We start from the raw sequence: 13,358 nt of genomic DNA, 5'->3' as shown, positions 1-13,358 counted from the left end.
ACTGACCGGAGATTCTGTCTGCAATGTCAATATAGCAGGTTTTTGAGACCTTACAAAGATGCACAATTTCTCCATGAAACTCCTCCATAATGGAGACGTGACCTGGTTTTCCAGGATGCAGAAAGTAAAGAAACACTTGATTTTAAAGGCAGATATGTGTAAAGGAACTGTGTGTAGGTACCTGGAAAACTGTCCATGTTCACCATAATAACAGTTTGGCTAAGTGATGGGGGAAGGTTGGTTATGAAATGTATGGCTAGGACAGTTTACATCAGAGAAATCTGTGTTTTAATAAATGTGACTTTACATGAGGCTACATTGATTCTGGAGATGATTTTGATATCACTTGCATCTGTGTTACAGAAAGAACGTCTGTCTCCGCTAACAGATTAAGAACCTTTTTCATCACCTGACATCAAATATGACTGATGTGGCAGAATGGCTTATGGAGAACAGGGAGAAGATAGAAAATGGAGTGGAGATCCTAGGCCAAGGCTGTAAGATCCTGGCAGCCACTGTAGGCCAGTTCAATCCCATCCTGGAGGCAGTATTTAATGTCTCGGCTGAGCTCCTAAGCAACCCAGAGGGCAAAGAGGCTAAGTATCTTGCTAAGCAGTTTGACAAGGTCAATCAGAATTTGGAAAATGTCCAGAGTGAGATCAAGAAAACAGAGCTGGCGATGCAGCGATCATTGTTGAACATCCAGAACTTCAAGTTTAATGCAAACATTATCTGCCAGTATGAAAAGTTTAAATATATTTTCACAGCTAAACCTGAGTTTAAGAAGTTGAAGAAAGAAGAGTTTCTCATCCACTTTGAGCAGTATGAGAGAGACAAGAACCTTGATTGCTTGTATGATGCTATCGTGAAAGAGAATCTGGAATCTGGACAGACAATGCTGGACACTATAGTGGCCACTGAGGAGCGGAGCAGGAGGGCAGTGGAGGAATTCTGTGCTAGCCTGAAGAAGGTGCTTGTGGTTGGGATCATTTCACTGATGGGCTACGCTGCACTAAAGGAAGGCACCGTGGAAGAGGAATTGGCGAAGAAATGGCTCGCACGCATGGAGGAGGTGGAGACGCGCATGAAGGCAGCAGTGGGTGAATGTGTGAACAACTTCTCTGAGCAAGCCAAGATTGATATAGATGAGAAAGTCAAGGAGAAGCAGAGCAGTGACGACCCTGACCCTCAATTCATACTGGATGCTCTTGTGGAGAAGTATTACTGGGTCTCCTGGTCAGTCCGGGTGTTTAAAGATGATGAAACCAAATTTGGGAAGTTTCTGTTTGGCAAGCAGCACCATGTAAATGGTGGAAGTGACAATTATTTTGAATATTTCTGCAACGATAATATAAGGATTGTGGTGTCTTTCACTGCAGACCCTAAACCACTCAACAAGAACCAGATAAAGGATCAAATAGAGAATGAGAAAGGTGGCGTGGAGGCTGTGGCTGAGTCCCTGAGCAAGAGTTTTCCCAACTGCTTTGTCCATACCATCAGTCGCTCTAAGAAAGTGGAGGAAGCCAATAATTTCAATCCTGATGACTTTTATTATATTTCTCACAAAAATGCCCACATTTGTATCCACTCAGAATAATGGAATGTAGATCAGGCAAAATATATTGCTGCCAATCAGAGTTTATAATACGAGCTCACACTGGATTCTCCAGGCTTCTATTAATGAATGAGTTCTACATTTTTTCTGTTTATTGAAATTTGATTATTTACAAATGTATGATAATTATTGTTGTTGTTAATGACAGTTTTAAAGAAGACTTTTAGGTAGGAAACAAGGCCTTAGATTTGTTCTGTATTTCTGTCTCTGTCTTATTCAGTTAATCATTGCATCATTTAATCACAGTGTCATGCATTACCTACATAACACTCTTTTACTCGAACTAAACTGTCTCAAAAACTTTTGTGCAAATTATAAACATAAAATTATTTGTAAATCATTTACAAATAGTAACATGGATCTTTTTATTTTTTTTAAAATTTTTTTTAGAGTAGCATGTCATTTGTATGCACATAAGCATCATGGGATTTTGTGTGAAAGTGTGAGAGAAATGTTGAGGTGTCTGAGGTCCAAGGGAATTTTTTATTACTATTTTCCTTCCATTATAACCTAAATTAAACCTAAATATATATTTTTTAATTTTGCTTTGATTTGCAAATTCTGAAATACTGTAACCGTTATCTTTTCTCACTCTGTGACTGCACTTCAGTCGAAAGATAAACATTAAAATACTACAAAAAGGATTCTTTTGGTGCATTAGCATTATTATTACTTTGCACAGCCATCATTTGTTCAGAAATAATTCATTTTAAATAAAAAAAAAACCCAGTTACATACCCAGAATACATTCACCCCTGTTAAATGTGTGGAATATTCCACATATCACATGTTCCACAGGAAGTGACATCGTCTTAAATTACTGAATGCCATGAGAAGACAAAGGCAAGTTTGCCCTTTCTTATTTTTTTCTATATTTTTTAGTTATATTAGGATTCTTACTGAGGAAAAACTGTTCACATTTCAACAGTGTTACCTAAATTATAGATTCAAATATTAATTTCAAGTAAATAGAATTTGTCTGAGTCTGTAGAATGTTCTGTATGTCCACATGGCATTAGCATGGAGCCCTTTTCAGGTGTTTGCTTATTATATGCTTAAGATCTCAACCTTGCTCATTTTGACCCTATTACACATTTAAGAGTAACAGTGTTGAGTAACAGTAACAGGATTAAATGTGTTTTGGTTTGTAGAATATAATAGATATGTATGAATTATAAATTACTCATAAACAACTGAAAACACTGAGTTATTTGCAAATTATATAAGCAGAAGGGTTACACAATAGACTTTAGTGTAAAAATGCATAGCATTAATGAAACTAATCCAGCATTAAGTGCTGCAGAGTTACAGAGATGTTAGAGCTACTATATATACTATAATATACTTAAATTATTTTTTATAACTTACACCATAACAGAAAACTCTATATAACCTGGATTATGGACCAGGAAGACTGAGCAGTTACTTTTGAGATTGCTTCAAGTTGAAAAATAATGGATTGCACCCTAAGTGCGTTGAGAAAATATAAATCTTTGTCAAATATAGATATTTAGATCTTTGTTAAATTTCATGTTTTTTTTCCTAAGCATTCCAGACCTGTGTGTGTGTGTTTACAGTTCTACAACACCAGAGGTCGCTCTGAGAGCTCCAGTCATCTCACAGCCATTTTGAGAGAGAAATACTCAGAAAATGAAGGCTGATTAACATAATATACTTATTATCATTAACCTGGCCCTTAGGCTAGTTAGCAAGGCAGCTGGTTATCACACTAAATATTTATTTAGCTTATTAGAAAATAATACAGTCCACAAAAATGGCCAAAGCATGCTGGTGTGTTAATTTTTTTTTCCTTACTCACTATGTAGAGCTGGATTCAGAGTTGGTGAATTCCCAAAGTTGCTTGAATATACTGTGAAATATGTGTCTGAATTCTACATATGCATAGGTACATATGTCAATATTCCCTCGGTTCAGATTATGGGTGTTTAGATCAATTGTGTGTAGGTCACACCTCCAAGGTTGCCAGATTTGTCAAAAGCGTCACAGCCACCACCTTAAAACATGACTTGCCTTTACACTAGGGGGAAAATCAGGGATAGAAAACATATAGTGTAGAAGGAATTTTTTTCTTTCCTGTTCAAAGTAGAAGCACAAAGCAATTTAAAATAAAAGTCTAGAATATTGCCAGTATATTTCCGCATTAACAGTCCAAGACTTTTCTCTTAATACCACAAAGAAAAAACTAAAATAATTAGTGTTTAGATTAAAGTATATTGTTAATGATGTAATTACAAAAATTCCCCATTCGCTCCATATACAAGTTTTAGGATAGATTTTTAAAGAAAAAAAAAACTCATTGTTTTGATCATTCATAGTTTCTATAAGCAGGTAATCATATAGGTGCAGTCGCTGTTTTTTTCTGGTAGCAGGAAATAATTATAAATCTACACTATATTGCCAAAAGTATTCGCTCACCCATCCAAATAATCAGAATCAGGTGTTCCAATCACTTCCATGGCCACAGGTGTATAAAATCAAGCACCTAGGCATGCAGACTGTTTTTACAAACATTTGTGAAAGAATGGGTCGCTCTGAGGAGCTCAGTGAATTCCAGCGTGGAACTGTGATAGGATGCCACCTGTGCAACAAATCCAGTTGTGAAATTTCCTCGCTCCTAAATATTCCACAGTCAACTGTCAGCTGTATGATAAGAATGTGGAAGTGTTTGGGAACGACAGCAACTCGGCCACGAAGTGGTAGGTCACGTAAACTGACGGGGCGGGGTCAGCGGATGCTGAGGCGCATAGTGCGAAGAGGTCGCCAACTTTCTGCAGAGTCAATCGCTACAGACCTCCAAACTTCATGTGGCCTTCAGATTAGCTCAAGAACAGTGCGCAGAGAGCTTCATGGAATGGGTTTCCATGGCCGAGCAGCTGCATCCAAGCCATACATCACCAAGTGCAATGCAAAGCGTCGGATGCAGTGGTGTAAAGCACGCCGCCACTGGACTCTAGAGCAGTAGAGACGCGTTCTCTGGAGTGACGAATCACGCTTCTCCATCTGGCAATCTGATGGACGAGTCTGGGTTTGGCGGTTGCCAGGAGAACGGTACTTGTCTGACTGCATTGTGCCAAGTGTAAAGTTTGGTGGAGGGGGGATTATGGTGTGGGGTTGTTTTTCAGGAGCTGGGCTTGGCCCCTTAGTTCCAGTGAAAGGAACTCTGAATGCTTCAGCATACCAAGACATTTTGGACAATTCCATGCTCCCAACTTTGTGGGAACAGTCTGGAGCTGGCCCCTTCCTCTTCCAACATGACTGTGCACCAGTGCACAAAGCAAGGTTCATAAAGACATGGATGACAGAGTCTGGTGTGGATGAACTTGACTGGCCTGCACAGAGTCCTGACCTCAACCCGATAGAACACCTTTGGGATGAATTAGAGCGGAGACTGAGAGCCAGGCCTTCTCGTCCAACATCAGTGTGTGACCTCACAAATGCGCTTCTGGAAGAATGGTCAAAAATTCCCATAAACACACTCCTAAACCTTGTGGACAGCCTTCCCAGAAGAGTTGAAGCTGTTATAGCTGCAAAGGGTGGACCAACGTCATATTGAACCCTATGGATTAGGAATGGGATGTCACTTAAGTTCATATGCGAGTCAAGGCAGGTGAGCGAATACTTTTGGCAATATAGTGTATATAACAAAAACTATATACTTCTAGGTTTTTAGTTAAATAAAACTAAAACAATATTTTAGTCAGCATACAATAGCAAAGAGAGACAAAAACCTTGTAACAAATAGTCCATCAGGCTGGAAACAACAATTAATTTTCCCTCAACTTCTTGTTCTTACATATCCAGGTTTTGTTGAAGTCAAAAGTAATTCCATGTAAGATGCACCCTAATATACACTTTGGGTGACAGCAGGATAACGTACCTATTCTCAGAAACTTGGCACACTAGTTTATTTTTTGTTTGGCTTCTCATTTTAAATGAGAACCATCATGTTGTATGTTATCAGTGTAGGAAATCTTACACTGGGAGTTGTTTCTTGGAAGTTGTGCATGTTTGTGTAGCTCTGTGTTTGTGCACTGCTGTGTGTCTCTGTCATGTTTAATCAGGGAGGAAAATCAATAATAATCATTTTGCTTTTCATTTGTATTCCACAGGCAGGTCCAGCTCAACAAAATCCTGGGTACAAGTTAAAAGAAGAAAACGCCTGAAATGAAATTCCTAGAGGAAATGTTGAAACACCTTAAGAATGAGTGAGAGTTCCAATAGAGTCTTCTCAACAATGGTAAGATTCTAATCTTATCATTTGTCAGTCTATGGTAATGAATACATTACTGAGTTTCTGACGTAAGTATTAAATTAATCCTAAATCCTAAAATTAATCCTAAATCTAAATTTTTTCACTGTCACGTCAGTGAATATGAATATGCCTACATCATTCAGTTTAAACAGATAATGTTTTGCAGAAGTATAAAAATACAGATACACATGGTATATGTTCTATTTGTTTATTTGAAAGTTTGCCATAAATATTCACATACCTGGTTGAGATACGGAGACTAGAGATATGAATTGTATAAGACTGGAATCCACAGATAGAGGAAACAGAGGGGAAAATGTGAGTGACTGCTTAGCTAACAGGCTTGAATAAAAAAGTATATTCATTAAAATAAACATGTCTCAGTCCTTTAGGCAGGTTGTTCATTTATTGAGAAGTTAAAGCAAACGAGTTCGTTAGAAAAGATTGTGGGCAGGTAGGAACAAAAATAATAACCATAAGAGCAGGATTAAAATTCGGTTCCTTCGCCAATGAGACAAGTTGTAACTGTGAGCAATAAGAGGAATTCACTCACTATGACACTTTGTTGTTCCTGCCTCTGAAGTTTTTTTTCCAGTGTATGCACGGTCACTTTTAAGTAGAATAAGATAAAACATGGCAGGAGAAACAACGCCAACTTCAGATTAAAGTCATTAATCAAATCCAGGTAAAGGGAGAGGCATGGCATTACCTGGTTTGATCTAAATTACATTTGTTAATAAGCAACAATTTGCAAGACTCAAGTATTAACACTTCTAAATATCCAGATTACAGTTAATATTCAGAATCTTTCTTATAATCTCATATTTTTTCTTATATGAACCAAATCCAACCATGTTGCCTCAGGCATTTAAGTGAATTTGTTCAGATTTCTTGCCTTTGGTGCAGAAGAATCCCTGATTTCTACTATAAGAAGCAGTACACAAAGCTGAACTTAAGAACCCTTTGCATGACAGCAGGATAAAGTACCTGTATTCTCAGGAACAGTTTTCTAAGGAAATTCTTCTAAGCATTCAGAAACTTGGCACACTAGTTACACTATATTGCCAAAAGTATTCGCTCACCCATCCAAATAATCAGAATCGGGTGTTCCAATCACTTCCATGGCCACAGGTGTATAAAATCAAGCACCTAGGCATGCAGACTGTTTTTACAAACATTTGTGAAAGAATGGGTCGCTCTCAGGAGCTCAGTGAATTCCAGCGTGGAACTGTGATAGGATGCCACCTGTGCAACAAATCCAGTCGTGAAATATCCTTGCTCCTAAATATTCCACAGTCAACTGTCAGCTGTATTATAAGAACGTGGAAGTGTTTGGGAACGACAGCAACTCAGCCACGAAGTGGTAGGCCACGTAAACTGACGGAGCGGGGTCAGCGGATGCTGAGGCGCATAGTGCGAAGAGGTCACCAACTTTCTGCAAAGTCAATCGCTACAGACCTCCAAACTTCATGTGGCCTTCAGATTAGCTCAAGAACAGTGTGCAGAGAGCTTCATGGAATGGGTTTCCATGGCCGAGCAGCTGCATCCAAGCCATACATCACCAAGTGCAATGCAAAGCGTCGGATGCAGTGGTGTAAAGCACGCCGCCACTGGACTCTAGAGCAGTGGAGACGCGTTCTCTGGAGTGACCAATCGCGCTTCTCCATCTGGCAATCTGATGGACGAGTCTGGGTTTGGCGGTTGCCAGGAGAACGGTACTTGTCTGACTGCACTGTGCCAAGTGTAAAGTTTGGTGGAGGGGGGATTATGGTGTGGGGTTGTTTTTCAGGAGCTGGGCTTGGCCCCTTAGTTCCAGTGAAAGGAACTCTGAATGCTTCAGCATACCAAGACATTTTGGACAATTCCATGCTCCCAACTTTGTGGGAACAGTTTGGAGCTGGCCCCTTCCTCTTCCAACATGACTGTGCACCAGTGACCAAAGCAAGGTCCATAAAGACATGGATGACAGAGTCTGGTGTGGATGAACTTGACTGGCCTGCACAGAGTCCTGAACTCAACCCGATAGAACACCTTTGGGATGAATTAGAGCGGAGACTGAGAGCCAGGCCTTCTCGTCCAACATCAGTGTGTGACCTCACAAATGCGCTTCTGGAAGAATGGTCAAAAATTCCCATAAACACACTCCTAAACCTTGTGGACAGCCTTCCCAGAAGAGTTGAAGCTGTTATAGCTGCAAAGGGTGGACCGACGTCATATTGAACCCTATGGATTAGGAATGGGATGTCACTTAAGTTCATATGCGAGTCAAGGCAGGTGAGCGAATACTTTTGGCAATATAGTGTATGTTGGCTTGAAAAAATTTGGAGGTTTATAACACTGTGGGCTTTTGAGATATCGACACCAAACTTGGCCAGCTCCTTCAGAATCTTGGGTCAGATGAAGCCATAAAATTTGGATCCGATCGGAATTTCGGTTTTCCGGTATAGCCCCGCCCCAAAATTGGCAATATCCCAAAACTACCCCAACATACACGTGACACATCAAAACACTCAGAACAATGAGCGGAACTTTGTGATGTGTGCAGCGTGACATCACATGACATCACATGCGTGCCACACCCCCAAAATAAGCAGAATTGCAAAATTACTCCAACATACTCATGTGACATATCAAAACACTCAGCACAATGAGGGGAACTTCGTGACACGTGTCCAAGTGACGTCACATGCTCGCCACGCCCCCAACATAAGTGGAATTGCAAAATCTAACAAACACATGTGACGTATCAAAACATGCAGCACAATGAGGGGAACTGTGTGATGTCCTGGTTTCCGTACGGACATTTAAGGAGAGCGCACACACTAGTTCGGTTTTTCACTGAGATTATCGGTAGATGCCGTAAAACATGTATGTAAAACATTACTCCACTTATCTCGGTGGTATTATAAGCTGCAGTTTAGTTTATTTGTTAGCGCGTCCGCCTCCCATGCTGGAGACCCACTCGGAGTTGTATTTATATATTATTGAGAATTTCTTGCAATAGTTTAAGCAACATATCACTTATACGATAATAGCTAGAAACATGGTTCCAATGCTAAAATGCTGCTTAGGTGTGCTATTACTTTTCATGCTGATAAGTATTTTTAGTTTATTTTATATGGATTTCAGACTGCTACTGTGTGTGTGACATCAGCTAGAGTGAGGGAAGAGTTTTTTTTTAAGGACACATCGTCTTTAAACTGTTCCTACAGCTTGAATTCTTACTCTACAGCCACATACTACCTTAAACTTTTCGAACTGTGACTTTTTAGCTTGTATATACTATTTCATAATGTTTTGCAATAGTTTAAGAAACATATTGCTTTGCTTTTTGCATTCACATGCATTTTCTTCTGGAAATGCAAAATTCTAGTTAAGCTTATTATGTTGACTTGAAAAAGCCAACATGTTTTTCTTCATAGGATTTTTTTTTTTAGACAAATATCAAGAGTAACTCCTCCTAGAGCTTTAAAGCTACATGCACCAAACTCGACAAATTTGTTGGGCCTGGTCTGAAGTTTGTTGCTATTACTTTTTAAGCAATTGGAATTCCGGTATTCCCGGTATGGAAGCTCAAATTGGCCTTTTTGCAGATAGAATCCCATTCAAAACTTTGGAGGTTTATAACTCGGTGGGCTTTCAAGATATTGACACCAAACTCGGCCAGCTCCTTCAGAATCTTGGTCCGGATGAAGCCCTAAATTTTGAATCCGATCAGAATTTCAATTTTCCGGTATAGCCCCGCCCCAAAATTGGCAAAATCCCAAAACTGCTGCAACATAGACATGTGACACATAAAAACACTCAGCATAATGAGGGGGACTTCATGACATGTGTTGGGTGACATCATGTGATGTCACGTGCGTGCCACACCCCCAAAATAAGTGGAATTGCAAAATTACTCCAACATACACGTGACATATCAAAACGTTCAGCACAATGAGGGGAACTGCGTGACATGTGTCCGGGTGACATCACATCATGTGTACTTGCTTCGTCAAGCCAACATCAAAGTTTTCATGACGAACTTTAAAAATCTAGTTTCTTTTTTGTTTTGCTTTTCATTTAAAATAAGAACTATCATGTTGTATGTTGTATTATCAGTTTAGGAAATCTGATTGACCATCACATGCAGGCCGACTTTAGGTTGTATAGGTTCTAGGTAGTTGCTTCTGGAAGCATTTGTCCTGCAACTTAGTGAAGTCTTTGAAGTACAGCTCTTGTTCTTAGTGAAGGTAAAGCAGAGCAAGGTTTCTGTAGCTGTGTATTGTACCTCCTCCCAGGTTTTGGCACCACTCACATATTCTGCTGCAGCTTGGCCTACAGTTTCTTTTTAGATGAGTTCTTGCTCTCTTTACTTTTCAGTTCTCTATCACTCTCATTTCCTCATTGGTGATTGCTCGGTAAGCTCCCTAACAGCTACCCCAAGCTCCCTCACAGCTCCCCCAAGATCTCTCATAACTCCCTCACAGCTCCCCCAAGCTCCATCTCAACTCCCTCACAGCTCCCCCAAGCTCCATCTCAACTCCCTCACAGCTCCCCCAAGCTCCATCTCAACTCCCTTACAGCTCACTCACAGCTCCCCCAAGCTCCCTCACAGCTCCCCCAAGCTCCATCTCAGCTCTCCCCAAGCTTCCCTCCAAGCTCCTTCACAGCTCCCTCCAAGCCTCAAGCACTGTTTAACCCACCATCTTTCAGGGTACAAGGAAGACAAGCATCAAGGCTCTTCTCTGAGTCTTTAAATGAAGAAAATCCATCTCTACACAAAGCTTAGAAAAAAAACCTTGTCTTTTGTTTCTTACTATACTTACCTCAACAGCAGGTTTTTAGACTTTAGGCATGTTCACACACTTCTCTGTGGAAGTTGTGTGTGTTTGTGTAGCTCTGTGTTTGTGCACTGCTCTGACTGGGTCGAGTCATGGCATTGTATACCTGGTTTGATCTAAAGTATTAACAGTTCTGAACATCCAGATTACAGTTAGCATTCAGATAACCTCATATTTTTCTTGTATGAACGAAATCCAACCATGGTGCCTCAGGCATTTAAATGAATTTGTTCAGATTTCTTGCCTTTGGTGCAGATGAATTCCTGATTTTTGTCTCGAGGTGTGTTGGTTCTATTCAGCCAACATTGCAAGGTGGGGCCCATGTGGGCCCCATATGGGCTTGTCCACGGGTTCCACGTGGGCCCCATCTAAATTAGCCCATATGAATCCCACGTATATTCTGACTGGGGCAAATGTGGGGCCCAACTGGGCAACATACATGAGGCCCATATTGGTCCCACTTTGTGAAGCCCATGTGTTATATATAAGGGCCCATTGTAGGTTTATCAGTGGGTACTGGACTAGCACCACATGGGTGTGTGTGTGTGTGTGTTTTAAGGCATCTTACCTGGACAGTATAGTTATTTATATTCAAACAGTTTTGTGCTTAATTCTTATTTTTAATTTACCTGTGATTTTTACATTCTGGTGCTATCCCAAACATATTCTTTTATTAAGTGATAAAAGCAACATCAGGATTTTACTTTGGTAAATGTCTAAATGTAAAAGCCTATAAAGAAAAAACATGAAAAGGGTGAAATTTTAAAAATCAGAAATTAAAATGCAGTAAAGGTTCTGTATATCAAATACTTTATTATCATCTTTATTATCTGACACATTCAATCAAAATTTTCAGCCTTTTGTAAAATGTTGAACATCAACAGTAAAACTCAAGTATAATACTCTACCAGCATCTGGTCTTATGTAACCAATGGTACATAACATTTGGGGAAAAAGAAATAAACAGTCAAAAGTTAAAGTGATATTTCTCCCAAAAATGAAAATTCTGTCATCTCACCTGCATGTCGCTCCAAACCCACAAGAAATTTTTTCAGCACACAAATGAAGACATTTTTAATGAAATCTGAGATTTCAGTCCTTCTGTTGAAAGTTTATTTCCCCAAAACTTGGACACTTCAAAAAATTCATAAAAAGATTGTAAAATAAATTCATATGCATCAAGAAGTTTAATCACAGTCTTCTGAAAAGACATGATCGCTTTATCTGATAGAATTAATTAAGGTTTTATTTACATATAAATGTTAAACAACTAATATAAACAGAATCAAGCATGTTTGTGCTTCTATTTACCGAAACTGAATGCTGTAAACATTGTTATCTGATCGATGTTTATATGTAAATAAAAGCCTAAATTCGATCTGTTCATCATATAAAGTCATAATGACTTTTCAGAAGACTCGGATTAAACCGCTGGATTCATTTTGATTTATTTTTGATCTCTTTACAAATATTCTGAAGCATCAGAATTTTGGGGGAATAAACTTTCAACAGAGGGACATAAATCTTGCAGATATCATTAAAAATAACTTAATTTGTGATCCAAAGATGAACGAAAGTCTTAAGGGTTTAGAAAGACATGAGGGTGAGTCAGTGATGACAGAATGTTCATTTTTGGGTGAACTGCCCCTTTTTAGAAACATCAGTGCTCTTTTAATTGAACTACACAAACAATGCAGAAGTACCAAAAAAATAAATAAACTTGTTGAATAAGTATTAAAACATTTGGACTCAAACAACTCATCACACTCCTGGAGATGGTCTTCTCCCCTGCTGTGCTCTAATGGCCCTCTTTTCACCCCTGTCTCTTGCCCCAGTGAACCATTTGGAGAGCCTTTTCAGCCTCTTCAGTCATTAGGTGCGTTTACATGGACACTTTTTAATCAGATCGGACTGAATTCAATCAGATTGATGAATCCAATCGCAGCGTTTACATGAACATGGTATAAAGTAATCAGATTGTTATGCGCGTTTACATGACACATGATTAGAATCGGATTAGATCTTTTGACATGCGCACAGTCCACGAAAACAGGATTCCCGCCATTCCAGGATGGATGTACTAGCCGTCCATCCGTACGCCATACGTCAATCTTGCGTCATTGTACATGTGCAGAACTTTCCAGGAACATATTCCATCCAATTAAGCGTTTATATGTCCTCTCGATCAGACTAAAAATGGTTTAAACCACCCCTTCCCATCCGATTGGAATTTTTAATCGGATGTAGCAAATTCCATCCGATTTACGTGTTTACATGACACTTTTTCAATCTGATTGTGCTTCTAGTCCTGTTACGATCGGATTACAAGTGTCCATTAAAACACACCCATTGTGCTCTTTTTCAGTCCACCTGTAAAAGCACATACGAAACGAAACGAACGAAACGAACATTAACATGCACATTAACATCTGAAATGTCCAGCTGCATATTATGGTAACACTTTATTTTTTGTGTCCCTGTTCCAGTGTCATTGTACATTCAAGTACTCAGTGATATTAATGATGAAAATCTACTTACAGGGTAAAAGGTCAGTTTACCCCAAAATCAAAATGTGCGTGCGCTCTGACGAAAGAAAACGGTCTCATTATGCGCTGATTTAGATCCAAATATAGTGTAATTAGTG

General features: G+C 39.4%; 2 protein-coding genes across 2 annotated transcripts in view; both read left to right on the top strand.

Annotated features, from left to right (window-relative positions):
* The first annotated feature begins 405 nt into the window (after positions 1-405).
* Positions 406-1,626, top strand: LOC131344491 (protein rapunzel-like). Its single transcript, XM_058376828.1, has one exon. It carries the CDS (start codon positions 422-424, stop codon positions 1,595-1,597), a length of 1,176 nt encoding a protein of 391 aa, XP_058232811.1. The 5' UTR covers positions 406-421; the 3' UTR covers positions 1,598-1,626.
* Positions 1,627-2,384: 758 nt separating this feature from the next.
* Positions 2,385-13,358, top strand: part of LOC131344614 (protein rapunzel-like) — a 47,188-nt gene continuing 36,214 nt past the window's right edge. Inside the window, exons 1-2 of the mRNA XM_058377045.1 lie at positions 2,385-2,462; positions 5,750-5,873. The gene's annotated coding sequence lies outside the window, so the exon portion shown is untranslated. The remainder of the gene's footprint in view (positions 2,463-5,749; positions 5,874-13,358) is intronic.

The sequence above is a fragment of the Hemibagrus wyckioides genome, linkage group LG23, assembly GCF_019097595.1.
Source record: "Hemibagrus wyckioides isolate EC202008001 linkage group LG23, SWU_Hwy_1.0, whole genome shotgun sequence".
Classification (NCBI taxonomy): domain Eukaryota; kingdom Metazoa; phylum Chordata; class Actinopteri; order Siluriformes; family Bagridae; genus Hemibagrus; species Hemibagrus wyckioides.
The sequence above is the reverse complement of the archived record's forward strand: the minus strand, read 5'-3'. Positions and strand labels throughout refer to the sequence as shown.